At 43.5% G+C, this 25862-nt stretch overlaps 1 protein-coding gene across 2 annotated transcripts in view; it reads right to left on the bottom strand.

Annotated features, from left to right (window-relative positions):
- The window catches only part of NFKB1 (nuclear factor kappa B subunit 1), a 119311-nt gene continuing 93449 nt past the window's right edge, over window positions 1–25862 (bottom strand). For both annotated transcript variants that reach the window (XM_041757962.1, XM_041757963.1), the window contains 13 exons: window positions 25561–25704; window positions 24152–24241; window positions 21638–21823; window positions 20371–20512; window positions 16896–17010; window positions 10375–10576; window positions 9729–9898; window positions 9306–9408; window positions 5739–5863; window positions 4278–4344; window positions 3435–3607; window positions 2555–2735; window positions 1–852 (listed from right to left, as the gene is read on the bottom strand). In XM_041757962.1, the coding sequence (XP_041613896.1) occupies window positions 695–852; window positions 2555–2735; window positions 3435–3607; window positions 4278–4344; window positions 5739–5863; window positions 9306–9408; window positions 9729–9898; window positions 10375–10576; window positions 16896–17010; window positions 20371–20512; window positions 21638–21823; window positions 24152–24241; window positions 25561–25704 (1856 nt within the window). In that variant the 3' untranslated portion in view covers window positions 1–694. The remainder of the gene's footprint in view (window positions 853–2554; window positions 2736–3434; window positions 3608–4277; window positions 4345–5738; window positions 5864–9305; window positions 9409–9728; window positions 9899–10374; window positions 10577–16895; window positions 17011–20370; window positions 20513–21637; window positions 21824–24151; window positions 24242–25560; window positions 25705–25862) is intronic.

The raw sequence follows: 25862 nt of genomic DNA, 5'->3' as shown, positions 1-25862 counted from the left end.
AATGAGGTCATCAATTTGCTTTTCCTTTTATTATAAAAGTAAAATAAAAAATAGCATTTATAAATCCAACATTTTTTTCCTTTAAAGTATTTGATCTAAAAAACATATTTACAATAGCAAAATGCAGAAAAAGGGGGAAAAAACCATTTTCAGCACTGATTGTAACCATGTTTACATATTGACATTACATGTTCTTTTTTCAAATCACATAGATAACCACATTAGAAAAAGCAGTAAAGCCTTTTTTTATTATTATTATACACCACATAACTTTCATTTAAAAATATCCCTTTTCTTAATCCTCAATCTGAATGCACGGCAGTGCTGTGGACGGCGAGAAGGAACACCAGGTGGGGACTGTGCCACCTTTGAATGCCAGCAGGAGCGCAGCGAGGGGCAGCAGTGGTGACAATGGAAGCAGCTGGAAAAGCTCAATAAGCGGACTGGCCCACATGGAGGCGTCAGGCCGGCTGAGGCCTTGACTGCTCCAGACGCTGTGGCCGTGGGCCAGACCAACGTTCCTGTGAGAACCGAGAAAGAAAGCCTACTTCAAAAGGCCTTGAATTAAATTCAGAGAGATTCAGGCAGGCCGGTTTTCTTCCGAGCACCTTGGGATGCACTTTGCCTTCTTTCTTTTGGACAACGGTGGAATCGCAGAGCTTTGGTTGACCTAGTGTGGGCAATGGGCAGTGGGCTAGATTTTGCCCTCTATCGGTCCTTCCTGCCCGTACTCGTGGGGCGCTTTGTTAAGAGTCAGCAAGGAGCTGCCACTGGTCAGAGACTCTGTGAAGCTGAGCTTGCGGAAGGAGGTCTCCACGCCGCTGTCACAGATGCTGTCGTCTCGGACCTCGTCTGGGGGGAGAAGCACAGATTCACTGGGAAGCATGGCTGGGAAAACGCAGAGCCCTGGCTCTCGGACACCTGCTCTTCCAGCCAGGCTCCCAGAAGGCTCGTGGGCTGCTCTTGCCTATCAGCTGCCACGGGTCCCTGCAGCGTGCCCCTGTGGCCCGCCTGTCCTACGCAGTGGCTGAGGGCGGGAGAGCCCTAGGCAATGGAAACACCGCGGAGACAGCAAAGTTCGTCAGGTGTTTTCACATCTCTTCCTCACCCTCACGTTTATCAGAATCCCTTCTGAATTTTCCTGACTCACAGTGTGCCTTTTTTTTTTCTTAGAAATCGAGTCTATTTTTCCAACCACCAGGTTACCTATTTTATAGCTGGGGAAATGGCTGAACCCAGGCAAAAGAAATGGGTGACAGAAGTAGGAACTAAAAATGAGATATCTCTCTGGGCCTCCCGTGCTATTAAATGCTATACACTGCCTCAAAAACATTCTAGTAACAAAAAAAAAAAAAAAAAAAAAAAAGGTGATTACGGTGAAAATGAGCCTGTGATGAATAATTAAGTCACATCTTCCCTGTTGAGAACCCCTTTAGAGACTTGAACAATGTTGACTTATTTCCTATAGGGAGAAAGTGACCAAGAAATAGAGTCTAATATACACAAATCAAAATGCCATCTTCTTGTATCTTAAGTTCCAATATCAAAATATGAAGACCTTAATGGCAGTGACATGCTATTGTTTTGTTATCGATCTGTTGATTTATTTGGTCACCCAATCTTTATTGGGTTTCTATTATGTGCTAGGACGTATTTTTTTAAATGACTGTAAGTCAGGGATCAAATCAAAATTTAAAGATGTAAGTATTTTCCTATTTCTTTGTGTGGAAGGAGTCATTAGGACACGAGGGCTGTTATTTCTTTCCAGCATGTACAACATCTGTCCCGACTCTCCTAGGAAGGCCCCTCAGAAGGTGACACTTGTCCTGAAACTGAAGGGCAAGAAGGAGCCACCAGGTGAGGATCTTTGCAGGGAAGGGGAAGGGAAGGTTTGGGTTCTTAAGACAGGATCAGACTTGTGAGCGGAGGGGTTGGGGTCAGGAGGGTGCAGGGAAGTGGGGCGGGAGGAAGGGCCTATGAAAGGGATAAAGGAATGTTGCCTTTATTACTAACTGCTCCATCTTCAAACCTCGAACAGTGCTAGGTGCAAAGGATGTGCTCAGTAAAGATTTGGTGAACAGATAACTGAGAGGTATACAACAGGTACAGGTATCACACTAACTTAAAAAGAATCTCCTTGACTGTTGTTTCAGGAGTGGACCAAAGGGAGAGGGGCGGGCTGGAAGCAGGGAGACTAGGAGTCGCTGCCACAACTGAAGCAAGAAACGAAGGTGGATGCACAGGGGAGGCTGTCTCAGAGGAAGCTGGGCGGGGTGCGTGCGCAGTGGTCAAGGGGCAAGTGCTTCTGCCTGACGAGGCCAGGCCAGGCCAGGCCAGGCCAGGCCAAGCACTGGTCTTTCAGAGAGGAGGGAATCCTCGGTGCGCAGAGTGGTTGTTGAGAGTGTGAGCGAGGATACGCTGGCAGGGACACAGAGGGTTACTGGGCTGTGCTGCGAGTCCGTGCTGTGTGTCTCAGGGTCAGTGCTGGGGGCCGGGCAGGAGGCCCAGGGGAAGCAGGAGATAATCTCAGCTGCTTTTTCTGTTTTTCCCTTACCTACTGGTGACCTCGTGGAGGCAGATGAGAGGGGCAGCGAGAGGGTCTGAGGTGCACCCTTCCCTGGGCTGGGGGCCACAGTTTCTGGAGCGCAGAAGGCCGCCTGGATCACTTCGATGGCTTCGGTATAGCCCATCTGTCTCAGGGCCTCCACCAGCTCTTTTATTGTCCCCCCGGAGACCTGCAAGGAAGACGTGAAGAGTGTGTTCTGGTGTCAGGAGCCAGCAGGCAGGCTGTCACCGTGATGCAGGCCCCTGCGAGAGCCCAGTGGTCCTGGAGGGGTCAGAGCCAAGAGCTGCTAAGAAGACAGGTGACCTTCGAGTCAAGTTTCCTGTTTCAGCTCAGAGACCACTCAGGAAATCACAGAGAAGCGGCTTCCAGTAAGCACAGAGGACAGAGAGGGAGAGAAGTGCTGAGGCAGTGAAACTCTACCTGCCATGAAGGTCATGCAGTATCCCTGCTTAGGCTGGAGCTCTGAAAACCACTGAGAAACAAGAACTACCAAGGAAATTTCAGTAGACAATCATCTCACAGAAAGCTGACTCGGTGTCCTGACATGAGATCAAGGTGTGCTCTTGGGGACAGAAAGAGAACACATGTGGGTCACAGTATATCACGTTGGTTCAAAGGGTCAAAGTTCTGCGACAAACCTGACCTTCTAGTACGGTTTCTGCAGGAAATCTCAAGGTATTTGAAAATAGGGAACACCTTAGGATATCTGAAAACCATCTTTCTTATGAAGGCAGATTTTTCACTCTGGCCTAGGTCACCCAGTCATGACTGATCTTCCTCCTCGGGGTTGAGGGAGGGGGAAGGGGACCATGCTTGGGTCAGTGATGTTAACAGAGGGGAGTCAAGTAAAAATGTGAGCTGATGTTACCTCGTAGTTATCCATAAGGGTTTTAGAAGGAGCAGGACTCAGCCGGAAGGCATTATTCAGTATCCCCAGACCTAATTTCTGTGCCAGAGTAGCCCAGTTTTTGTCCGGATCAGGGATCTCTAGCAACTTGTAGAGCTGCAATTTAGCATCCTCAGTCAGCTGTTTCATGTCTCCTGAGGGAATGAAGAAGAAACACAGCTGTCCTGAGTGACCAGAGACCCTCGGGGGGTACTGAGCATGGCCACACCGCTGCCCTCTGACACCCGGTGCAGGCAGTGAGGCTCCTTTACTTGGTGTCAGCAGCAGCCCCGCTAAGGAAGGCGGTATACGTGTCTTAGCAGATTACAACTGGATGTTCTCCTTTGCATCTGCCCAGGAACTTTCGATTCTGAAATAAGCCGCTGTGCCTTTTGCAGGACAGCTTGGATAAATGCTGGTTCTCCCTTGCCCCCCCCCCGCCCTTTTTAAAAATTTTTTTAAATTTTAAATAAATTTATTTTTTATTGGTGTTCAATTTACCAACATACAGAGTAACACCCAGTGCTCATCCTGTCAAGTGCCGCCCTCAGTGCCCATCACCCATTCACCCCCACCCCCCTGCCCTCCTCCCCTTCCACCACCCCTAGTTCGTTTCCCAGAGTTAGGAGTCTTCATGTTCTGTCTCCCTTTCTGATATTTCCCACACATTTCTTCTCCCTTCCCTTCTATTCCCTTTCACTATTATTTATATTCCCCAAATGAATGAGAACATACACTGTTTGTCCTTCTCCGACTGACTTACTTCACTCAGCTCCCTTGCCCCTTTAAATGACAGTGTGGATCGAACACTGGTTCAGAGCTCACCTTGTGCAAGTAAATCGTCAGATGTAAACTCTGGCTCATAGGGTTTCCCATTTAGTATATCAAACACCTGTTGGGAAGATAACGGTGGAAAAACATTATACATGACAGGGACCAGGCAGAGAATCAATCTCTTTGGAATAAAGAATTCACTGGGTCCTCCTGCAGGGGGCCTAGTACCCCAAAGATGGAGGAACGCCAAGAAGTCAGTCCTGTGGCCCACAAAGTCATGACAATGCCCTCCGGGAAAAGAAAAGCCCCAGGGGCTCTGGGGCCAGGAGGCTGTGCCTTACAGGGGCTTCTGAGGTGGGCAGGAAGACCCGAGCCAACCTCACAGAGAGCCAGGGCCATGGTCCTATGGAAGGACGAAGAGTCCAGGCCACCAGCTCGGCCATGTGTTGGTCAGAGAGTCATTGCTAAATGACATTTCCCTGAGAACCGGGATGAGGAACGAGCTTATGTACACAGAACTGGAGGCTGTGCCTCCTCCCTGGCCCTCCACCCCAGAAAATGGCTGCTGAGAAGGAATTTTAAAAACCTGCTCACACTGAGGTATGGTACTGCTCACACGGCTTGGTGTTCTCTTTCCAGCACCGTCTATATTTTAAACTGAGGTGACAGGAAAGCCTTAGGTTAAAAGGAAAAACATTCTGTAGCTCTGGAGACCTTGCTGTGTCTTCACAGTCACTCGGTGCTCGCTGACTAGGTAAGGACAACATGGGGTCACTGAAGTGGGTTATCTTTCTGTGCTCTGTGGTAAGGCTTCTGGGAAAGCCAGGCGCTCAACATAAAAGGGGAACTGTGTGGTCTCTGTGAGGGTCACTCAGCTCAACACCCACTCGGCGGGCCGAGAAGAGGAGAACGAGCAGTTTTTGGATGTGGAGCAGCACTTGTCCCTAAGAAAGTCGATCTGGTCGTGCTGGAGATGTGTCTGCGGCCCTTCTCCCTCTGGCTCTCCTCCCTGGGCCATAAACACCTACTCACGGCTTTTCATCTCAGGTCACTGAAGTTTTGAGGAAGAGTTAGTCTATTTACTAGATTTATATTTATTAAAATTCTCAAGAATCCCGCGGTTCTTTTTATATAAAGAAATCACTTGCGAAAGTTCTAAGCAAACTGTAACATTTATCCCAGCTTCAGAAATGGAGACGGGAACAACAATTCTGGTGTGAGTTCAGAACGAGGAAACTCTCACGTGAATTTCGTGTTTTCTCTTGCAGAACCCTCTCTCACAACTGAACTGTGATCTGATTAGGCATATACTTTTACACTCAGAACTCCGCTGACCTAGATCTTTCATGGATAGGCTTTTCAAGATAAATATGTCTCTTATAAGCAGACTTTCTTAAAAATAAAAGGCATGTGCTTTGGGGGACAAAGACCCAAAAAGACCATCTGTTCGTACATTCCTGAACCATTAGCTCCCTCTGGAGCTGCCATCAAACAGACTGAAGCAGCACTCACCTGCCAGTTGGTGGCCATATCTAGAGGTGTGGTTCCAGGCACGACTCCTTCATCCTCTCCATCTTTTTCCCAAGAGTCATCCAGGTCATAGAGAGGCTCAAAGTTCTCCACCAGAGGATCTGCACCTATGAAGTCAAGTTACACAGCATTAGGCAAAACCCCGTGCTGTCGACTCTGAACTACCTGCCGGCAGAGGTCAGACTTCCAAAGGCAAAGCACAACAGCCACTCGAGGCAATTACTCAGATAATTTTTTTTTTAATTTTTATTTATTTATGATAGTCACCCAGAGAGAGAGAGAGAGAGAGAGAGAGGCAGAGACACAGGCAGAGGGAGAAGCAGGCTCCATGCACCGGGAGCCCGACGTGGGATTCGATCCCGGGTCTCCAGGATCGCGCCCTGGGCCAAAGGCAGGCGCCAAACCGCTGCGCCACCCAGGGATCCCTACTCAGATAATTTTTAATACATAACATGTTTCTATTCAGAAATAGAAATATTGAAATATTCAGAGAATATGAATGAAATATTCAGAGAACTTCTTTTAAATTCCCATTTATTGGGCAGCCCAGGAGGCTCAGTGGTTTAGCGACGCCTTCGGCCCAGGGTGTGGTCCTGGAGACCCGGGATTGAGTCCCATGTCAGGCTCCCTGCATGGAGCCTGCTTCCCCCTCTGCTTGTGTCTCTGCCTCTCTCTCTCTGTGTGTCTCTCATGAATAAATAAATAAATTAAATAAATAAATGAATTCCTATTTATTTTGGTGGTAAAGATGTCTATATACTCTATATAGCCAAGGACATTTTCAAAAACAGAAGACTTGGAGTACCCTGACCCTCATATTTAACTCTCTAGGGCAGTTTTTTTATATTATTTTTTTTAATTGGAGTTCAATTTACCAACATATAGCATAACACCCAGTGCTCATCCCGCCAAGTGCCCCCCTCAGTTCTAGGGCAGTTTTCAACCAAATGATGCACCTGTACTCTAAGGAGTTAACAGCAGCAGTTTTCAGGGGTTGGGGTGCACCCTGTGGATCAGGGACCTGAGTCAATGTTCAAGTTTGTGTCCACCACTGAGCATTTCTCAGGCTATTCTCCCAACTGCTCAAAAGGGCAAAGACGTTTGCTGCATAGGGACAACATGCTCACTTTTATTCTTGGGTCCCAATACTTTAAAGAGACAAACAACACAAAAACCTTCTACTAAGATGGATAGTTATTGAAAAGTTTAGGGCTGATCTTGGAAAACCCTAGTCTGTTTCTTAATGTGCAGCAAGAAAACACCAAAAGTAACTCAGAGATTAGAGCTAGAGTTACTTCTCAGAGGCTATGTTGATGAGAGTGTTTAGTCTGATGTCTAACAAACAGTAGTAAGTTCAGCACACCCTTCTGGGAAGAGCTCGTTTTTATCTTGCTGGGAGATCATTTGATTTGTGCCAACTTCAATAACAGGAGAGGGCCTAATGAGAGTCAGAGAAGGATCTTCATGCTGTTTCTTATTTCAGCCCTCCAGCCTTGGCCTGATCTAGAAGACAGTGAGTGCCATCTGACCATGGAAACAGAAGAGAAATTAAGAGGAACAATTTATGGACTGGAGAATGCTGGAGGGGCTGAGCCATATCGGTTCCTTAAGTGACCTTCATGACTGAGCTCAGGATGAGGTTTTTCTTTCTTTTTGTTTTTTTTTTTTAAGATTTTATTTATTTATTTATGACAGACACACACACACCCACCCACCCACACACACACACACACAGAGAAAAGAGAGAGAGAGAGAGAGAGAGAGAGAGAAAGAGAGAGAGAGAGAGGCAGAGACACAGGCAGAGGGAGAAGCAGGCTCCATGCAGGGAGCCCGACGTGGGACTTGATCCCGGGACTCCAGGACCGCGCCCTGGGCCAAACGCAGGCGCTAAACCGCTGAGCCATCCAAGGATCCGCCCCCCCCCTTTTTTAATGATTTTATTTATTTATTTATGACAGACACAGAAAGAGAGAGAGAGTCAGGGCGAGGTTTTTCATCTGAGTGCCTTCAATTATGTAATGGAGAAACCGTTACTTGCTGCTCCTTTCATGGGATATTGAGAATTCAAGAGAAAGCATTTTTGATAGGGCTATAGCTTCCTGTCTGAAGGCATTTCTTAATTACAACCAGTGACTTCCCAAACAATTCATACATACTGCAATCAGAGTCTTTTATTCAAGAGAAAGTTGGGAAAAAGAAAAAGTTTGACTTGACTGCGACTACGAAAAGGCTATTGTTTATTTGGATATGCTTTTATTTGCTTAGAAATATGTGGGGCTCCTAAAGAAAAAGTTTCTACATCTTCCTGGACTCAGTTTTTTTGTTTGTTTGTTTGTTTGTTTTTTTGTTTTTGTTTTTGTTTTTGGACCCAGTTTTTAAAGGGGTATTTAACTCTCTCTGTTTTCTTGAATTTATGAAGCATTTACTTTCTAAAAAAGTTTGAATAACTTCTACAGTAAATAAGATAGCTCAAGGTTTGAGAGACTAAACATTAAACATTTGTTGAGGTTCTAAATATACAAGGCAAGAGAGATTCAAGAGTGAGCAGAATAATGTTCTGTACTTCACAGGACTAGAGAATAAATGGAATAACACCTGCAGGTCCTGGAGCAGAGCAGGGGAGAGAAACAGTAGAGAGAAGAAAGTCTGGAAGTTCAGATGGATGAGCAGTGATTCATAACTATGCCCTTACTAGGACCCCAGGACAGGGTCCCCACAGGTCTCTCCACTGTTTCCTTGGCTGTGAGATGGGAAAACAAATAATGGTATTTATCTCTAAGGGTTATTGAAGATTAAATGAGACAGTGCATCTGACAGGCCTAGCACAGTGCATGGCACATAGCAAGGTTAATAAATGCTGGCAATTTCTAGTGCCTCACATATGGTAGTACTTAATACACCGCCCATTTGTTTTTTCCCTATTATTTCAACTTCTAAAGGACCTCTCTTGCTGAAGAAAATTTTAAAATTATGTCTTATACCAATCAACTTTTTTTTCCTGGAGACTTCTGACATGATCTGAGGCTGGTACTGCCCAGAGTTCTTTTTTTTTAAGATTTTTATTTATTTACCCATCACACACACACACACACACACACACACACACACACACAGAGGCAGAGACACAGGCAGAGGGAGAAGCAGCCTCCATGCAGGGAGCCCCGATACGGGACTCGATCCTGGGACTCCAGGACCATGCCCGCGGCTGAAGGCAGGCAGTAAACTGCTGAGCCATCCAGGGATCCCCTGCCCAGAGTTCTTTAAGGAATCTAATTCAGCTTTAAGAAGCTCTCCTGACATGAGAATCAACCTAAACAACCAACATCCAAAACACATGAATCAGAGAGTACAGACTGACATGACCATCAGGACCAAGGCCAGGATTGCGAGTTCCAACAGCTCCATTACGTCTGTGGAAGTGTGATTTTTATTTACTCCTGCCTTTCAGCAGTAGCTCCACGGCTTAAAGAGGGAGACTTGGCTACTCTAGTGGAGTTTCGTTTGCATTCCTCATAGTATTTTCCATCACTAACCACCAGGATGCCTTACCTGCTGCTTTGAGAAGAGCTGCCAGCCTGGTGGACCCTCTCCCGGCTGCTATGTGCAGGGGCGTAGTTCCATCGTAGGTCGTACTGTCTACATGGGCATCACCCTAAAATCCAGTCCACAGGAAAGAGTTAGTGGAAGGTTCTCTCACCCTGTAGTCCCCACCTTCTCCTGTTGGCATGATGTGTAGGTCATATAAAAGGTCTTAGTACTACCCAGGGTGCTATGTGGGGCAAGCTCTGCCATTGGAGAAACCCCCAATTAGAGACCTGGGGCCGATGGTGTGAGGACCGCCCAAAGCCGACTACTCTGAAGCCCTGAGTAGATATGGAATAGAGGTGACTGTAGGAAGAAAGGCTGTTACTGATCATCCTTAACTCCCCTCCTCGGGAATTTACTGCAAAGGCAAATAGGGGCGTCCTTCACCTCCAGGAGCAGGCAGCCAGCCAGGGAGATGTTGTCGTGCTCCACGGCCAGGTGCAGCGCTGTGCGCCCCGACTTCCGCTCCTGGGCATTGACGTCGGCCCCGGCGGCCACCAGCAGCAGCAGACACGGCATGCTGTTGCTCATCACGGCTATGTGAATGGCGTTTAGACCTGCGGCCCAAGCACAGAGACAGTCATGGAGCTGGAAGGCTGCTCACAAGATGACACAACCGGGCCCTAGGGAGGGAATGCTGTCGAGTTATGGCACATCTAGGGTCTTCCCTCCGGAGACCCTAAAAAGGCACTGTGAGTCTGCTGTTCTGCACGTAAAGCCACAGTCTCCTTATGTGCTCTCAGGAGACAGTGAAAGCAAATAAACATTCTCTGGATAAATGATGCTTTCTACACTCCAAGACCAGCGTTGGCTCAGTCCTCTGCCTTTTCCCCCTACTAACTGTTCCAAATCATCTTAAAGACATTAGTTATAGCGAGCAACAGAAATTCTCACGAGAGATTACAAACTCCAGGTGACTAAGGGAAGCATTTCTGGGTGTAAATCAAATAACACACATTTATCAAGTAGCTACAAATTGTTTAGAAAGCAGAGAAAGAAGGTTATTATTGCATGATGCCTGATTGTCTCTTACCTTCCCCGTTAGGGTGGTCCATAAGTAGTGCTGCCTTTTTGTGCTTGAGTAAAATACTGAGAATCTTATCTTGTCCTTCTTTGGCAGCTAGGTGCAAAACAGAGTTACCCAAGCGGTCCAGAAGGCTCAGGTCGGCCCCGGCCCTCAGCAAGTCGTCCACCACAGCCTCCTGCTTGGTGATCACTGCCAAGTGCAAGGGCGTCTGGGAAGTAAAGAAGGGTTAGGAGAGACACTGGTCAGTGGCAAACACTTCAAATGCCTGGGCTTGAACCTATGGGCTTGGTAGCTGCCACTGCAGTAGGTGGCATCATACTTCAGGGCCATTTCCCGTTGCCAACTCCTCACCTTTGCATAACCCGTGCTAAAGTATGTATGCTGAACTGATACTGAGCCATGGGATAATTAAGATTTTTTTTATGTTTGCAATTCTTTTAAAATTTTATTTATTTATTTGAGAGAGAGAGAGATATTTATTTGAGAGAGAGAGAGAGAGAGAGAGAGAGAGCACGTGCCAGAGAGCCAGAGAAAGAGCATGAGCGGATGTGAAAGGCAGAGGAAGAAGCAGACTTCCCACTGAGCTGGGAGCCCAATGGGGAGCTCTACCCCAGGATGCTGGGATCATGACCTGAGCCCAAGGCAGACACTTAACTGGACTGAGCCACCCAGGTGCCCCTATATTACAATTCTTAATAACTTTCTTGTTTCTCAGTATTGCCTGCTGACTGTTGATATGTTAATTCTTCTATTAATAAATTTAGCTTTCTTAAATTTCTAGCAGGAATCTATCTTCAGCTGCTAATTCTGTATATTAACAGATCAAAGCAAGACTATAGTTTTACTAAAGAAGTTGAAATGAACTACTCAATAGAAACCAATTAACAAAAGTGCTGTCATTCTATTTTGACATAGAAAATGAGTTTGCTGAATTAAAAAAGTATTTTCCTATGGACTGGCTCCATGAGGAGACCAATCAATAGAATAATGGCACCCCCATTTTTTAAAAAAGATTTTATTTACTTATTCATGAGAGAGACAGAGAGAGAGGCAGAGACACAGGCAGAGGGAGAAGCAGGCTCCATGCAGGGAACCCGACGTGGGACTTGATCCCTGGACCCAGGATCACACCCTGAGCTGAAGGCGGATGCTCAACCGTTGAACCACCCAGGAGTCCCTGCAAGCTTTAATTAGTAAAGAAATTTAAGCAGAATTTGGGCTGAGATAGATTAGTAAAAAATTAACAAGGTTTTTACTTCTATAGCTTTTTCAACGTTAAAGTTCCTATCGCTGGTGAGAGGGATGTGTTCTACTTCCCAGTACAAGGAGGGTACCTTTCGTGTGGGAGAGGTGTTTCCTGCTTTCAGGGAGTCAGAGGAGGGTCTGAGCATCCCTGCACTGGCTGCTTCCCAAGTGGCTCCAGTTCAAAATAATCAGCATGCCACTGTGGGCACCCCCATTTTATAACAGGTTATCAAAGGATTCTAAATATTATAACCAGGGCCACAGAACCATCTCACTAAGAGGGCTCAGATGAACATACTGAATTGCTGACACCTAACAGGTGCATAAATAGTCCATCTGATTACTCTGCCCAGAAAGCAGTGCCTCGGCGAATGCAAATGAGATGTTTTGCAAACTGAGTGTTTTCAAAATGAACAAGACAAACACAATCATGAAAGGATCTTTCAAAGAACTGAGGTCACTGACAGAGAATAGCGATATATTTTTATATAGATCATTGTATTGCACAGGAGTTTGTGAAATCCAGCCTGTCTAGTGACAACTTGCCTAAACTTTCTCTCTCAGTCAGCGATTGCTGGCCACAGCAGTGACAACAGGATAAGTCGTCAATGCCCTGGCTGGTGTAGGAAGATCACAACACAGGAGGTGCTGAAAGATGCTCCTGCGGCTTGTGCTCAGTTAATTGCATACAGCAGAAATAAGACAGGCTTTTGGCCAAATTTCCATACTCTCCTTTTTTTTTTTTTTTTAAGATTTTATTTATTCATTTGACAGAGAGAGAGAGCACAAGCAGGGGAGTGGCAGGCAGAGGGAGAGAGAGAAGACTCCCGGATGAGCAGATTGCCTGATGCGGGGCTCATCCCAGGGTCCCAGGATTAAAATCTGAGCCAAAGGCAGACACTCAACCACTGAGCCACCCAGGCAGCCCTCTCTCTTTTTCTTTTTTTTCTTTTATACCCCAGCTTTAAAGAGAATGATGTCTCCAAAAGTTTAGATACTGTAGCGAAGAGCTTTCCTCTCAAAAATATATATGTAAAAGGTTGCATTCATTTATCTGAAATGCTATTTGGGGAGATGGAAAAAGTCTAGAAGAGAATGAGATCGTAGAAAAGAAGATCTAAAATTATAAACTATTATACCATTCAGAAATTAGTAATTATCTCTAGTTTTAACATGATTCTCTTCACGTTATATAATTTCTGTTACCATGAGTAAGAGCTTTTTTTTTTTTTTTTTTTTTAAAGTTTTCTCCCACAGACCCACCAAAGGTTTTCTACAAAATTTCAGGCATTAGGTCTTTAACCCCAGGACTACAATCATATAGTGTGGTTTGTATCTGAGAGTATAACCAAAATATCTCTGTATTTCAAGTGTGTATGTTTATGTTGCCAGTCTCTGGAAACATATTTACAAATGCAATAGTTATACTTGGGAGTGGGTTTGGGGGACTTGTATACTGCCAGGGAGGGCAATTTTTGATTTTCCAGTGTATACCCTTATGTATGATTTAAAGAACTATGAACATATGTTATATTTTTAAAAACCAAAAACATAAAAGAAAAAATCCACGTGCACGGAAGCCCTCATTAATGTTATATAGGAAGACATGCAGATAAAACAATCCATATCGAACACACTGGAGTGGTGATCTATGGCACAGGGTGGAGGAAGAGAGAGGGTTTGACGGCAACAGATTTCAGAAATAGTTCCAGAAGAACCCTAACTCTACGCACTGGGATTATTTTGAGTGTATCTCCAGAGAGTGGGTGGGGAGAGAGATCTGCTCATGACAGATGGCCACCAGAATGTACTAAGATTAGTGACTGGTATTTCAGGAGGTTGTCTAAGACAATTGCCAAATAATCCAAATTACTTAGAGAACTGTGTCATTTTTCTGTTGAGAACAGATAACAGGAGAACCTTTACAAAGATAAACAAGTCCACATTTTAGCCTTGTCTAGTTCTCAAATCAGAGTTGCCATGAGGTATAAGTTTGAGACCTAGAAGGCATTAGCAGGATCCTCGTCCATGAATGAGCGCGGTAAGTTGGGGGGAAATGGATCTGTGTTCTCCTGAGAGGCCCCAAATCAGAAGGCAGGAAGTGTCAAAGGTGGTGGTTTTGAGATTTTTGTGTCTAGCACACCAGAGAGTCTCAATATATGTAACCAATGATACAGGAAGGAGGTTAGCACATAATAAATCACAACTACTAATCCTCTTGTGCGGTGTCCTTTGCAGGGCCTATTTATAAACAGAAAAACAAGTAATTCCTTGAATCTGACCTACAGGCAGTGAAGTTGAGCAGTCTTTGAGAGGAGGACCAAGAAAGACAGCGTCCCGTTTTATTCGCATGCTTGTGATGGTTTGAGAGGAACAATCAGTCCTATAAAGCCTGAGAGAATGGAGCTTTAAGGGCCAGATGACTCTCTAAATACCAACAACCCTCAACATGGTATGAAAATTTGAAGACATTCTTTAAATGTCTACCTAAAATTAGACTTCACCCTCATTACTTTATATTATGAGTCAGTGAAGAATCCCCGACTTCATTCTTCTTCTGACATTAGGCACTACTGCCAGGGGAGGAGCTTAAAGACTTATATCAAATGGCAAAAACATCTTTCCCTTATCAGGAAACACCTATTCACACTTAAAAATCTAGTGAGAGGGGCACCTGGGTGGCTCAGGGGTTAAGCGTCTGCCTTCAGCTCAGGTCATGATCCCAGGGTCCTGGGATCAAGTCCCGCATCGGGCTCCCCGCAAGGACTCTGCTTCTCCCTCTGCCTATGTCTCTGCCTCCCTCTATGTGTCTCTCATGAATAAATACATAAAAACTTAAACAAAATCTGAGAGCTATACGTAAACATTTCAGTTCTGCTTCGAGGAGATCAAAATGATTCACACTACCTGCCTTAACAACTGAGAACTGGAACAGGTGCCTTTCCTGTGCAGTTAATTGCAGATGATTATCAACATTTTTAGAGTAACGGGTATGCTTGGACCAGGGATCTAAGCCCACCGCCGAGGCCAAGGAGGGCTGGGAAGTCACTTTGGGTGGACTGAAGGGAAGGAGAAAATGGGAAAGGTGATAAGGAGTGAGACCAGGAGCCTGGCACCACAGCCAGGTGGGTGGAGGTGAAGGTAGCTTGGAGGGGAGAGTTCCCCGGGGCGAGAGACAGAGCAGCCCTGGAGGTAGCACGCCCCTTGGCCAGAGTGGCTGGACCAAGTCTCAGGCTCCCAACACCAGCAGCCAGGCTTTGGTTCTGTCAAGTGGCAATTTCAGTCTCCTATCTGCTTTTCTCACCTGAAGTCTGCATGTGCCCATCAGGCAGCCTCCCTGGTCCCAGCTACCTTTTCTCTATTACGTCTGAAGACAAGTTCTCTGTAGCACGGTTCCTCAAGTTGCTTTTGAACCCACTGAATTCCTGCTCGAACCTGATCTGTGCAAAACTTTGGTGTTCCCTGCTTTCCTCGATTTGAGCTTTCTGTTTTTTTTTTTTTTTTTAAAGAATTTTATTCTATTTTATTTATGATAGTCACAGAGAGAGAGGCAGAGACACAGGCAGAGGGAGGAGAAGCAGGCTCCATGCACCGGGAGCCCGACATGGGATTTGATCCCGGGTCTCCAGGATCGCGCCCTGGGCCAAAGGCAGGCGCCAAACCGCTGCGCCACCCAGGGATCCCTGAGCTTTCTGTTTTTGAAAGACACTCTCTCCTTAACCAATCTGTTTACTTTTCTGTGTTCTGATTTCAGCACCCTTTATTTGATATACACTTAATTCAGATGTTGTCAAAATGTGTTGCAGCCTCAAAACTCTTGGTTTTCCAAACTTGATTTTTTCAATTGTATTTTTCTTGACAGATGTGGCATATTTACTGTAGGTTCTCCTGTATTGCTTATTTGAAAGTTTCTAAGACAGTAGATCTTAAAAGTTCTATTACAAAAAAAAAAAATCTGTAACTATAGGTGGTGATGGATGACAAGTAAACTTATTTTGGTGATCATTTTACAGTATATACAAATATCGAGTCACTGTACACCTTAAACTAATAGAATGTTACCTGTCAATTATATTTCAGTGAAAAAAAAGATAACATCACTCATCATCAGGGAAATACTAATAAAGCCTGCAGTGAGATATCACCTCACAACCTGTCAGAATGGCTAAAATAAAAAACACAAGAAAAAAGTATTGGCGAGGATGTGGAGAAAAAGGAACCCTTGTGCACTGTTGGTGGGAATGCAAACTGGTGCAGACATTATGGAAAACAGTATGGAAGGTCCTCAAGAAGTTAAAAAAAATAGAACTACCCTATTACTCAGTAATTGCACCCACCCCAAAATACAAAAGCACTAATTCAAAGGGATACATGCATGCTGATGTTTATAGCAGCATTACTGACAACAGCCAAACTAGGAAAATAGCCCAAATGTCTACTGACAGAGGAATGGACAAAGAAGAAGTGATACACACACACACACACACACAGTGGAATATTACTCAGCCATAAAATAGAATGAAATCTTCCCATTTGCAATGAGTAGATGGATCTAGGGGGTATTATGCTAAGTGAAATAAGGCAGTAGAGAAAGACAAATACCATAAGGCTTCACTCATATGTGGAATTTAAGAAACAAAACAAATGAGCAAAGGGAAAAAAAAGACAAATGAAAAAACAGACCCTTAACTACAGAGAACAAATTGATGGTTACAGGGGGAGGAGAGAACCTTCAAAGAAATAGGGGAGGAGGATTAAGGAGTACACTCACTATAATAAAAAGAATAAAGTAAATTTGAAAAAGAAAAAAAAGAAAATGGATCAACTCTTTGACAGATTTTTAAAAAATATTTTATTTATTTATTCATGAGAGAAAGAGAGAGAGAGAGGCAGAGACACAGGCAGAGGGGGAAGCAGGCTCCATGCAGGGAGCCCGACATGGGACTCCATCTCAGGTCTCCAGGATCACGCCCTGGGCCTAAGGCAGCGCTAAACTGCTGTGCCATCTGGGCTGCCCTCTTTGACAGATTTCTAATGTTAAAACCTTGCTTTTCCTTCCAGCAGCATGTTGAATTTCACTGAGTGATTTCTATTATACTCACAGGTTAAAGGATCCTAAATCATAAATAATAAATAGTATTCCCAAGTAATGGGCTTTTAGGATATAACCTACAAAGAGATGCACTGTATTTTTGTTACTGTTCACATTATTAGAAATAACACATAAACACATGTGAGCACGTACAAACTGTGGATTTTTCTTAGTTGATATGTCTGCTTACCTGGTAGAGATCATTCCTCATATTGATAATGTCGTCAGAAATCAAACCAGATGTGACTTCTAGTAGATCCCTCACAAGTTGAGCATGAAGATGGATGATCGCTAAGTGTAAGACACTGGAACAGAAACAGAATGGCAACAATCAACTAAAGGTTAGTGGAAAAAAAAATTCCCCAGAAAGGATCAGACCTGCAAACTGTACCTGGGTCTCACACTTCATTGTATTTGGCCCCCAGATGTCTTGAATCTCAAATGTCTTAAATCTGAGGCAGGAATGTTCTACTGCCTAGCCAGGCAGCTACACTCATTAACCTTGCCTGCCTCACCTCTGGGGGCATACTGGTTTGACCCCATGAGGTGTAAAGGTACCTGGGCCTCGAGGTAGAGACACCTAAGTTCAAATCCCAACTCTGCCTCCCTGGGAGTGTTCACGACATTTTCTCCTCTAGCTTTTTCCTGGCTTCCCTTGACATAGAGATGATGTATGTAAAATGCCTGGCACTTGGAACTGTTCAGGAAAGTGTAGTTGCCTTCACCTAGCCTTCTAGCCTCCTCCAAAATACAGTGTGGTGGCTTTTCAGAGATCTTCCCAGATCCCAGGAGGGATGGAGTTAGGGTTTTAACTACTGGGATAAGACTCTTGAGGTAAACTTCTGAAGGAACAATGTGATTTTATTTTTCCCTTGCAAATATTCCCTCCGCCTGGAATGGTTTTGCTTCTCTTCTCTGCCTGGATAGTGCCTACTTCATCCTTCAGATTCCAGTTCAAACCTTCCCTCCTCCCCAAACTTCTCAGGCAGAGCACACAGTCCCCCCTCAAGTTTACTGCTTGGTTATGCAACTACAGTTTTCTATCTGTCTTTCTCCCTCTCTGGCCTGGGATCTCAGGGCTGGTCCTCCCTGGGTTGGCCCTACAGCCCTGGCACACAAGTTAGGCACTAAGATAAAGGTGATAGAATGAGCCAAGGGGCTTAGGTTAAAGAGGTCGAAAATATTGGCAGGTGTCAAGCATTACTCCTAGGGACACAATTTTTTAATTAACAAAAAAAACCCCTTACTATTAAAATTACTTTGAAATGACTCAATAGTAACAACAATAAAATGTGGCTGCTATGGGTTTAGTTTCTATTTACCAGACCCTGCTAAGTTGTTGACATATATGGCTTTATTGATCATGACAAGAAGCCCTACGAGGTAGGTAACATTATATCCTCATTTTTCAGCTGGTGAAACTGGGACTTGTAGGTCTAACAGAACTCAAACCAGGTCATGTAACTACTGAGTGGTGAAGCTGGGAGTCAAGCTCAGGCTCATGTGGCTCCAAAGCCATCTCTTCATCCCTTAGACCATCCTGCTGAAGGGGTACCCGGGCACTGCTCTGTAGAGCTACAGAGGGACACCCGAGATAGTGAATACTCCAAAGAATGGGCAGATGGTGATGCACAGTATACTCAAAGCATAGCACGGAGGCAGGCTGTCTGGGATTCAAAGGCACAGGCTAGACTTTCTCCAACTGAAAAATACAGGGTGTCATGTTTCGCAGGCCTCTTTCTTAGCAAAAGCAAGTGCATCTGGGGCGGGGGGAGGAGTGGGGGGGGGTGAGGAATAACGGTGCAAGAGGGCCGAAAAAACCGACCCTGTGACTTCAGTACTAGAGAGAGTAGCTGAATGATGTCGAGGTTTCACTCCTGTCTCTTGAAATATGAGGCTGGAGGAAGACTTCTAAATAGGGCCTGAAGTCTGACGCAGACATGATGCACATATACCAAGAAAAAGGTCATACTTCAAAACAGCAAAAAATTTCCAGGCGCAGCTCAGCAGTTCCTAACAGAGGTACATTCCCCTCCCCCATAAATCCTCACCCCCTCCTGGGAATTTCCCCAATACCAGAAGTTCTCTTCTCTTTCTTTTTTGTATTTTTTCTGTGATGACTAATGGCCTCAGGATCCAGATTATTAGCTGAGCGTGACAAGTTCAATGAAAACAAGATACCTGAGGTGTGAGGACCAACAGCATTCATGTGAGGGTTCCTCCTTGGTCTCCCCTCTCTGTCCTTTAGCTGTGGCCAACCCTAAGAGCCTGCTCATGGGAGTCCATCTGTGGTCTGAGGAGGGGATCCTATTCACATTCAGCCTGGGCAGGGAAGATCACCTCCTGGGTCCCTCCACATGTGTCCTTAGAGGTGCCTGCACCTTCCCCTCGGTGCACCCCCTTGAATGCCCACACTGTGTATCTTTTTCACAACTCCCCCCCCCCCAGTCTATCAGCAGTCTCTGGCTAACTTCTACAAGCGCTCATCTTTCTTTGGTTCCTCCATTCCGCAGGCCCCTAAAAATGTCGCTTGAAATGCTGTCAGTTCTGTCTCGGTTAACTCGCTGCTTTCTCTTGTGGTTACATGCTATTGAATGCTAATTGGATTCTTTAACCCTGTAAAAACATTCTGCTGTTCACAGCATTACACAAAGAAGGCTCTACTGGTTCCTCTCATACTGTATAACAGGGCCAGTGGTTATACCACATCCTTGGTTACGCTGCAAGGATGAGAACAAAGGTCTTCGTTTGAAACCCTGAGGTTGGCACTTTCCTAAAGCGTTTGATTCAGTTTTTAAACCGAGGTTTAAAACATAGCACTCAAGAGCTCCTCTGCAGAAAAGGATTTCTCAGTGTTGACACTATTTTAGGAAAGTTTTTAGATAAGGCACTTGACTTCAATCTGAGGGCTGTTGTCTCTTGTTATTCTCACAGGCTTTTGAGATCATTTTAGAAGTCTCCATGAAAGGGCCGAGAGAACTGTTTTAGAAAGAAGCCAGGTGCTTTGCAAATATAAGCTCAGTAACAGCAGAAACGGACGCATGGTGATTGGAATGCTGGCCGACTGCCGCATGAGTCAGAGCAGTCGCAGGAGCCCCATCCAGTCACAGACTGGTTACCACTAACAGAGGCAATAGGGAAGGAAATAGTAACTGGGAAAGAATGACAGTTGCCTCTTAATTGTTTTGTTGTTGCTGTGCTGTCTTTATTGGGCTTTTTCTTGAATATCCTACCATTATAAATATGCAGTTGGGATAATGAGTGCTTTAGGGATCTGGCTGGATCAAAGTTTACTATTATGCCATTTCAGTAAATAAAACAAATGTTATTAATCCAGTAAATATTTATTAAATTTTATTCCAAATTTATCCCAATAAAAAAGGCAAGGTTTCTGAAAAAGTACCATTCCCCACACACATTGTAGTTTTCTTGCTCAGAATGATGGACTCTTAGATGAGAACTAGCTATTCTAGAACCCAACAGGTGGGAGCCACAGGACAGGAGCAGCAAATTATGGAGTCAACCTTACTGACACATTCTTGTCCATGATAGTTTTCCAGTTATTGGCCCAGTACCTTTAAACGATTATTTTGTCTCCAGCCAGTAAGCACACAATGATTTTCTCTTCCTTCCACTAAAACAGCCTTTGTTTACAAGTGACTTACCTGTCCCCATTCTCATCCTGCACTGCAGTGAGATGGCGCTGGACAGCCAGCAGCATTTTCACATCTCCTGTCACCGCATAGTCAAAAAGGGCATTGGCATGCCGCTTGGCAAGCTGCATAGCCTTCTCTAGAAAGAGGTTATCTGCAAGGCAATGACCACAATCACAGTTGAGTTTCCTATACTTGCTCTACAGGTATGGCATGCTTGAGGTCAAAACCATCAGCATCAAGTTCTGACACCTCGACACACATCATTTTAGTTGCAAATGCTCCTTTCAGTACTTCTGGATTGTGTTCACTAGAAAAAGCACAATTGGACATTGGCTTACTGACAAATATAGAGGCTGATGTGAAAAATCTGTCTGTGGTTTGTTAGGGGAAAGACATTTAGAAATATCTGTTATCCTAGGGGGAACACTCAACCTCTGAAAACTGTTGATTCAATTACTATACTGTAAATAATCAATCTCATGATGAAATAATCCTCCACTGGAGTCTTAAACAACTCTCTCGTTAGGCAAAGTGTCAAAAACACAGTTTATGCCACAGACAGACTTTCCATAAGCCATTGGTATTCTTGTGAAGTTTGCTTCCTGAAGGTGAGAGGAAGGCAAATTGACTCCTGCAGGCCAAAACCATGGGTGGCCTGTTTTTCTATGATCCCCCACCTAACCGTGCTTTGTACATTTTTAAGGTGGTGTTAAAAGAAAAAAAAATATGTGGTAGAGAACGAGTCAAAATATTTGCTATCTTTCCCTTCTCTTTTCTCTAATGAGCACTGGTTCAAAATATGCGGAGTGGATGGTCCCTCTCAATCCTAATTGTTCAAAGAGGGCCTCAGGGTAAGAGGAAATTTTCTTATTTCTAGGCAAAGTTCTATTCAGTATGACAGTCAAGCTATAGTCTAGAGAGAGGAGATTATTAAAGTCATGAAAACTTTTCTCTATTATCTATGACAGAAATGAACTGGATTATCTCTCACGATACCCCGAAACTGTATAATTATGATGGAAGAATGAATATGCAAACTTCAGTACTTTATATTTGGAGAAAACACAGGGAAAACAGAAATATCAGTGTGAATAAATAATCGGACACATGCTTTTCAAAAGCTACAGAAGTCTGAAGAGCATGTTGAAGTACATATTGATATATCATTTTTAGATTAACAGAAAATAGACTTGTTCTCTGGCAATAGTTTCCACACTTCGAACCAACCCAGCTTCTCACCAGTCAGTACAATGTAATCGTGTGTGTGCTCACTTACCTTGAAACCTAGAATTCTCTTCTTTTATTCCCACTGTATATGTCAGAGTAACCTCATCAACCCCCATGCTGGACTCCTTATCTTGTTCTGTGGGTTCAGTTACTTTCCCAGAGAGGTTTACTGCCTCTCTGTCCACATTCTTGCCACAACCTTCAGTATCATTGTTAGATGGGGTGTCTATGGTTCCTAAGATAAAAACAGAAACATCAGTTTCTTCTCAGTAAAATCTATTAAGTTATAATTTGCTGTTTCAATTGTCAGATAAAGATGGGAGGTAAGTTTACTGAAAAGGGAAAAGAAAAACTAATTTTTAAAAAAGATTTTATTTATTTATTCATGAGAGACACACACAGAGAGAGGCAGAAACATAGGCAGAGGGAGTAGCAGGCTCCATGCAGGGAGTCCCACATGGACCCGATCCCGGGACTCCAGGATCACGCCCTGGGCTGAAGGCAGGTGCTTAACCGCTGAGCCACCCAGGCATCCCAAAAAACAGAAATTTAAAATTCCTTTTAAAATAGTCAAATCAGGGGTGCCTGGGTGGCTCAGTTGGTTAGGCATCTGCCTTTGGCACAGGTCATGATTCCAGGGTCCTGGGATTGAGCCCTAGGTCGGGCTCCCTGCTCACTGGGGAGTTTCCTTCTCCCTCTCCCTCTGTCTCTCCCCTTGCTCATGCTGTCTCTCTCAAATAAATAAGTAAAATCTTAAAAAAAAACCACGTCAAATCAAACACCACTTGTTTTGAAGGTATTTTAAACTCTCACTTCTAAAAGACACATTTTTACTGAGGTATATAACTGACATATAACATTATATTCATTCAGGTATTTTATATATATATAGTATAGATTATATATAGTATATTATACAGTATAATGATTTGATATTTTTATGTATTGTCAAATGATCACAATAATTCTAGTTAACATCAGTTAACATGTGTAGTTACAGAATTTTTTTCTAGTGATAAGAGCCTTTAAGATCTTGAAAAATTTTTGTTTATATTTCTAAAAACTTCCATTTCATTTTGATTATTTGTGAAGGAGAAAAAATGAAATACAGCTCTTTTGTGAATTACAGGGAAGTGGATTTTTTCTTTTAATCAATGCATGTGGGCCTGAACCCATGACCCTGAGTTGAAGTCGAGTCAGATGCTTAACTGACTGAGCCACCTAGACATCCCAGAGAAGTGGAATTTTTAAAGTTTAAATAAAAGCAGAGGAATTACTTTTTTCCTGATGCTAATTAACCAAGCAAGTTGTTAAGACATGCTATCAAGTCACATTCTTCAGCGTGGCAGCTACTTGGTGTGCCATTTCTATGCTCCTTTCAGTCCGACCATGTCATCTGACAGGTATTATGAGAACACCTAAGTTTTGTGGGCACAACTGGCTCAAATCCTGGTTCTGCCGATAACAGATATGTGCCTTCAGTGAATGACTGAACATTTCTGAACCTCAGTGTCCTCTGTAAAATGGGAGACACTACTATTTTCCTTACAGAGCAATCATGAAGTTTACAGTCAAAAAATGTAGAAGCACCTGACATGAAACCAGCATTCCATACCCGGGAAGGCTCTATTGTGTTACTTCTTCAATGGATACACTAGAATGGACATGTTATATAAACTATGAACCCACAGTGTGACTACTGCAAATTAGGGGATGCATTTGATGGGAAAGACTATTTTATAAAACTCAAAGTGTCTTCAAAAGTATAGTATTTGAGGAAAAAAAAAAGGGAAAGAAAAGGTAAGTTTGGCTACCTTTTTATGTTTGAATGGCCAAGTTTACATGTCCCTTTTTATTTTATTTTATTTTATTTTATTTTATTTTATTTTATTTTTTGGTCCCTTTTTAAAAAGATTTATTTATTTATTTATTTAATTTATGATAGACATAGAGAGAGAGAGAGAGAGGCAGAGACACAGGAGGAGGGAGAAGCAGGTTCCATGCCAGGAGCCTGACGCAGGACTCGATCCCAGGACTCCAGGATCGCACCCTGGGCCAAAGGCAGGCGCTAAACTGCTAAGCCACCCAGGGATCCCCTACATGTCCCCTTTTAAAGTACTTCTCTTCTCCCAGTTCATGCCACTTACAAAGTAAATATGTAAGTATAAACATAGCATTGGGAACAGAATTTACACTTGCCACAGCAAATCATATTTTTTGGAAAAGTATCTTTTTAGTTTATTTACCTTTATCATTTTTTTTTTCAAGATGGCAATGTTGTGATAGGTAATGATAAAAAACTTTTTGGCATTAATTTTTTTATTCTATTCTCACTATTAAAACAAACAAACAAACAAACAAACCAAGGATGCCTGGGTGGCTCAGCAGTTGAGTGTCCTCCTTCGGCCCAGGGTGTGATCCTGGAGTCCCGGGATTGAGTCCCGCTCCTGCATGGAGTCTGCTTCTCTCTCTGCCTATGTCTCTGTCTCTGTCTCTCTCTGTGTGTCTATCATTATAAATAAGTAAAATCTTTAAAAAATTAAAAAAAAACTATATTACTTACCATGTTTCATCCCGGCATTAGATTTAGTGGTTCCAGGATGGAAAGTAATTCCACCATATGTAGGAAATCCATAGTGAGGGAAACCATACCCTGAAATGGCAACCAAAATGATTAAAATCTCATGATGTTTAGTAAGTTAGTTTTTTTTGTTTTGTTTTGTTTTGTTTGTGTTTTACAAAGACTTAACAAAGCTTGGTGTCTTTCCCTAAGGTGAGCACAGGCTTTGGTGTGGAAAGGCAGCGTGCTGGACACAGTGCTTCCGTTGAGAGTTAGTAAGACACATTATGAGGGATCATGGGATGATCAGAATTCCACTCTGACCAAATTTACATTTTGGCAATTCAGACAATACCCAGACTTGGGGCAGCATGCCCAGGCTTGGGGCAGCATGGAGTTCATGCTGGAGAAAGACTCCCACTCTGTGTGGAAAGGAGAGGCTAATGGTGAGTGGTCACCAACCATACTTAGACTTGCTGACACAGAGGACCTTGAAATAACTTCTGGCGGGAAAAACTGAACCAAACAAAATACAGAAAAAATACTGACTCCTCCAAGGAAACATGACCACATTGTTCATTCTCAGGCATTTTTGGTGGAAGCATAAACTCGTACTTAAAACTCTTTGCGGAAGCAGCTAGTATTAGATGTCATACTCTCTGACACTGTAATTTTACTTCAAAGAATCTAATTTACAAAAACAATCTGGAATAAAAGAACAGCAATATGGACAAAGGAGTTCAGTAAAAAACCAGTAAAAAACAGGAAACACATTCAAGTAAGTAATACTATGGCATGTTCACTTGATGAAATGGTGCTTAAAATATTATGCTTACATAAAATTTATATTGCCATGGGGGAAATGCCTAGGTTAACCCATTAGGGGAAAAGCAGCATATATGATTCTATATACACAATCATGATTTGTTGATAATAAATAATATAGGTAAATAGGCTAAACACTATCTATTTTGAGGATTGCAGCTGTGCTCATGAAAATGCAAAAAATACATAGTATAATGTTTGCACAGAAAAAAATTGAGAAGTTACCCTTCAATAACCAGATTTTCTGTATCTTCAGACTTTCTACAATGTAGTATATATAATACGAAACCCTTCCAATGTTTCCAAAGAAAACCAAGACAGTATGGAAGGGAAGAAAGGAGAAATATGCCAAAATGTTAACAGACATATTCTTTAGATAACCAGCTTTGAGTGACTTTTCTTTCCTCTTAGAGTTTTTGGTGTTATCTATGTACTGCAAAATGAACATGCATTTCTCTGTTGGGAAATTTTAGTTAATTTAATATGTCACAGCCGCTCAACCTGCAGATGGTTTGGGAAATCTAGGAAAGGAAAATTCTACCTTCTCCAATGTGAAAAGCTCTAGAAAGAGCAGCTTTAATTCATACCTGGACCCGTACTTCCAGCACCGCCTCCTCCACCACCGCTGCCAAACATGCCTCCGCCTCCAGCTCCTGCTCCACTACCACCACCGAAACTATCTGAGAAATTAGGCATGAGCTTCTGCCGTTTCCTCTGCACTTCCTCTTTATCTGTATTTAAAGGAAGAGAAACCAGAGGAGAAAAGACTGATTCCATTCCACTACTAGCCACAGAAAGAATATTGATTCTGATGGTATTTTTAAACATCTTAAAGGGAAACAGAAATTACCCAAGGAGGAAGAGATGCCAAATTTCAAGAAGCATTATA

This window comes from Vulpes lagopus, chromosome 6, assembly GCF_018345385.1.
Source record: "Vulpes lagopus strain Blue_001 chromosome 6, ASM1834538v1, whole genome shotgun sequence".
Taxonomy (NCBI): Eukaryota; Metazoa; Chordata; class Mammalia; order Carnivora; family Canidae; genus Vulpes; species Vulpes lagopus.
The sequence above is the reverse complement of the archived record's forward strand: the minus strand, read 5'-3'. Positions and strand labels throughout refer to the sequence as shown.